Source organism: Hyalella azteca, unplaced genomic scaffold (genome assembly GCF_000764305.2).
Source record: "Hyalella azteca isolate HAZT.00-mixed unplaced genomic scaffold, Hazt_2.0.2 contig7970, whole genome shotgun sequence".
Classification (NCBI taxonomy): domain Eukaryota; kingdom Metazoa; phylum Arthropoda; class Malacostraca; order Amphipoda; family Hyalellidae; genus Hyalella; species Hyalella azteca.
In genome coordinates, this window is record NW_025938077.1 from 93,919 (window position 1) to 98,647 (window position 4,729).

A 4,729-nucleotide genomic window follows, 5' to 3' on the forward strand; every position below is an offset into this window, starting at 1 on the left:
CCGCAGTAAGTAAATCTAAGTAAGTTAGTTACGAAGGATTTACTCACTACAATTAGTTAATAAATAGATTAATAAATAATATGTAAGCAAAGACCCGCCATTTCATATCAGCTCACTCCAAAGAAGCAAAGAAGTATGGAGAAGAGTATTGAAGAAAGTTCAAAATAAAATTTATAAAGTTTATTGTAAAGATGATAACGATGAACAAGGGAAGATTGTATGCCCCCCGCCCCCCCCCCACTTGCTGCTTTGGGGGGTTAGTGATCCCACAGGAAGGATCTGTGTTCCTAAGGATAGTTGGTGCCCCCCAGGAGGGGCCGGTGCCCCCCTATAGGACCCCTAGGACCCCTAGGACCCCTCTAGGACCCTTGGGACCCCTCTAGTACCCCTAGGACCTATAGGACCCCTAGGAGCCCTAGGACCTCTAGGACCCATAGGACCCCTATAGGACTCCTAGGACCTATAGGACCCCTAGGACCTCTAGGACCTCTAGGACTCCTCTAGGACCCCCGTCCTACGCCAGCGTCCTGAGCAGCGCACAGACTCCTACGAGCAGCGAGGACGCTGCCAGTGTCCCGACTCCGCCTGTTTGAAATTATATATTTATTAGCAAAATTCTCAATAATATTATAGAAACTGCTAAAGGTAAAATGGATGACAAGTTTTTTATTTGATTTTTATTCCATGTTATTCATAATGGCTGTATATACAGTATGTAAATAACTGCATATTGGAAATTCGAATACAAATATATTTTAATAATTAAATGCGTAGTCTTTTGATATTTGAGAATTTATCAATCACATAAATTATTGAACTTCTTTACTTGAATGCATAGTTTTTCAATACATCAGCAAAAATTTATTAATCATAATAATCAATATTATTTATTGATCAACGACTCAAACTTCATTCCTTAAATGCATAGTTTTTCAATAAATCAGCAGATATTTATTAACCATACTAATCAATATTATTTATTAATCAGCGACTCACTCTCGCCCATGTCAACATCGTCGACGAGGTCTCCCTCAGACGTGACCTCATCGTCAGCCATGGTCGTGCTCTCAGTCACGTCCTCAGCGAAGGTAGCGTTCCCTCCCTCAGACATCGAGGACTTGAGCAAGTCCTCGATGTCCGAGGGCTGGAGGACCGCCATGGGGACGGGCTCTTCGGTCTCCGAGGGCGGGGTGTCCGTAGAGTCCCCGTCGGGGGCGGCGCCCCCCGGACAGTATAGGAAGTTGATCTTTTTGATGTCGCCCTGTAGGGGAAATACAGAAATATTTATATATTACTTCAAGATTAATTCAGTGCGACTTAAATTGGTCTAAAAATCAAATACCGAAGTTCGAGATAAATTATGGATGATTTAATTAGGTTTAACAGGAATTTAAAAGCAAAGAAAACGACAAAAAATTCATTATATCTGCAATGAAAGCGCCCAGTCATAGTTAAATGGATCTAAATATCACATAACGAAACATTGGCTGCATCAATTATGATTTTAAGTTTCGTTGCATAAAATATACCGAATTATTCTCTGCATTAATCGTGATTTAAATTCGGTGTTTGGCTACACTCGACAAACCGCCATCTCCAGATGATGCACATGAACTGCGTTAATTTTTTATATGTTTTCTGAGTTCTGGTAAATATTCTTCAAGTTCTGTACCTGGCGCCATACTTTCAAAACTCGCTAAGTTAATGTAAGAACTTACGCTCTGTTTTCTTATCTCTTATTGGTGGGTTTTGCTTGAAAGGCCGGCAATGATTGGCTAATGAACTTACGATCTCTTAACTTTTTTTGAAAGTATGGCCCCTGGAGAGGTTCTAGGCCGAGAATGGTTCTATACCGGGAAAAGTTCTATACCGGGGAGGGTTCTGTACCGAAAAGGGTTCTGTATCAAAAAAAATTCTGTACACAGAAGGGTTCTGTACCGGGAAGGGTCCTGTACCGGGCAGGGTTCTGTACCGAAAAAGGGTTCTGTACCGGGAAGGGTTCTGTACCGGGCAGGGTTCTGTACCGAAAAAGAGTTCTGTACTGAGAAGGGTTCTGTACCGGGCAGGGTTCTGTACCGAAAAAGGGTTCTGTACCGAGAAGGGTTCTGTACCGGGCAGGGTTCTGTACCGAAAAAGGGTTCTGTACCGAGAAGGGTTCTGTACCGGGAAGGGTTCTGTACCGGGGACAGGACGTTGTCCGCAGAGGGTTTGATGGGGTTGGCTGAGGGGTCCTTGGGCTTGAGCCCCACACGCAGGATCTCTGCGTCGTGTGAGGTGATGTGAGCCGCAGACTGCGTGTCGTACGGAAACTCCAAGTCTAGCTTCGTCACCCGATTCTGCGGCCATATTGTTCATGATTAAACTTCGTTTATATTATCGTAATAATAATAGCTGTTTCAGCGTCTAGTAGGCTGTAGGCCTGTCGCCGATTCTTACCACCGCAGAACATTCACAGCATTTTGAGGTCTCGAACTCGCAACTCACTGCTACAATTCTGCTGTGCTTAACCGCCCGGCCTCCTGCCGATGCTGGCGCATAGAGAGCTGGGATCGAACCCGCGCCTCTCTGCGCCAATCCTGGTACTCTGAACTATAACCACTGGGCCGTGAGTTGCATCTAATTTTTTAATGATTTGATATGTCATATTTTAATAAAAAATTGATAATAATACTATCACTTGCATGTTGTTCATCATCCGAAAAATCAAATAATTAAAATTTGTATATAAAATTTGCACATCCTTCATCATTGCAAGAATTGAAGCCTAAAAGTTGCATTTTCTCTGAACTTCTGGTGGATAATGTTGGAAAAACCCTCAATCAACGCTGATTCAAACAAACATATTTTTAATTCAATGTTGAATAACCTAACAAATTTTAATTCAACGTTGATTCAACGCCAAATGTTACGTTACCAATTCTGTGCAACAAATTTTCAATTCAACGTTGATTCAACATCAAATGTTACGTTACCGATCTTCTGAAACAAATTGTAATTCAACGTTAATTCAACATCAAATATTACGTTACCAACCTTCTGGAAGAAATTGTAATTTAACGTTGATTAAACATAAAATGTTTTGTTACTAACCTTCTGGAACAAATATTTAATTCAACGTTAATTCAACAATAAATTTTCAACGTTGATTCAACATAAAATTGTCAACGTCAATTTAGCAATAAAATTTCCATTGTAGATTTAGCACCAAATTTTCAACGTTGATTCAACATCAAATGTCACGTTACCGATCTTCTGGAAGATCCTTCGTTTCATAGGATCCTCTTCAGTGACCTCAAGTTGTATGAAATTGTCCCTGTCGTATCTGTTCTCCTCTCTTGCTGACTCAACATCAAATATTATTATATATACTAACCTTCTGGAAGATCCTTCGTTTCATAGGATCCTCTTCAGTGAAGTTACTAACCTTCTGGAAGATCCTTCGCTTCATAGGATCCTCTTCAGTGACCTCAAGTTGTATGAAGTTGTCCCTGTCGTATCTGTTCTCCTCCCTCCTGATCCCCAGCACATACATGAGCGTCTGCATCACACCGGAGCTTCCCTTCTTCACATCCGCGTCCGTCCGCAGAAAATCTACGATGGTTCCGGAGTATCCGGGGTCTTTACCCTCGAGGAATTCCTTACCCGCGCCGGTAGAGTTACCGCTGTCGTCGTAAACTGGTAATGGTCTGTGGGGTGATAAGGGGTGAGGGTAATAATCTGCGGGGTGATACGGGGTGAGGGTAATACTTTGCGGGGTGAGGGTAATACTCTGAAGGGGTGTTACGGGGTGAGGGTAATACTTTGCGGGGTGAGGGCGATACTTTGTGGGGGTGAGGGTAATACTCTGCGGGATGATACGGGGTGAGGGTAATACTCTGTGGGGATGAGGGTGATACTCTGCGGGGTGTTACGGGGTGAGGGTAATACTCTGTGGGGTTACACGAGGTGAGGGTAATACTCTGTGGGGTGATACAGGTGACTCGATGATCGTATAGGTCATATATCGTTTAATTCAATGTAATTTTTAATTTAATTTGCTATATAGTTTAACTTAATTTGCTATATAGTTTAATTTAATTTGTAATGTCGTTTAATTCAAGCATTTTTAGCTTTTATTTCTGCCATCTAAGGGGCCATTCACCATGAAGCGACATTATTATACCACATTATTCATGTATAATCAACAAAATAGACCTTGTGACTTTTCTACGTTTTATTTCTTCTTTATGTTTATTAGCGGGAAAAACTGAAGAATCATTAGACATCAGCCCTCTAATGATTAATATAATTATAATTAATATTAGATATTAGACCACCAGCCTAACCCAACACAAGCACATTTTCATCATACCCATGACTTACTCACGATGTATGATTCTTAATTTATTTTTTGACATTCAATGGGTCAACCTGACTCAGTTTGTTCGCCGAAAGGGCATATCGTTCCTTATCGAAGGGCATATCAGCTGTGGTTAAGAAAGTGTGTCATTATGAGTACAATCTGATACATTGATTACTGTGAGTGGATGCGCCACTTCTTGACTCACTCTAGCGTCTTGACTCACTCTAGCGTCTTGACTCACTCTAGCGTCTTGACTCACTCTAGCGTCTTGACTCACTCCAACGTCTTGACACACTCTAGCGTCTTGACTCACTCTAGCGTCTTGACTCACTCTAGCGTCTTGACTCACTCTAGCGTCTTGACTCACTCAAGCGTCTTGACTCACTC

At 41.8% G+C, this 4,729-nt stretch overlaps 1 protein-coding gene across 1 annotated transcript in view; it reads right to left on the reverse strand.

Annotated features, from left to right (window-relative positions):
* Positions 1–474: 474 nt before the first annotated feature.
* Positions 475–4,729, reverse strand: part of LOC108681090 (zinc metalloproteinase nas-14) — a gene marked incomplete in the record, with an annotated part of 7,791 nt that continues 3,536 nt past the window's right edge. Inside the window, 4 exon segments of the mRNA XM_018170075.2 lie at positions 475–585; positions 997–1,261; positions 2,181–2,336; positions 3,425–3,686. Coding sequence (XP_018025564.1) covers positions 515–585; positions 997–1,261; positions 2,181–2,336; positions 3,425–3,686 — 754 coding nt within the window.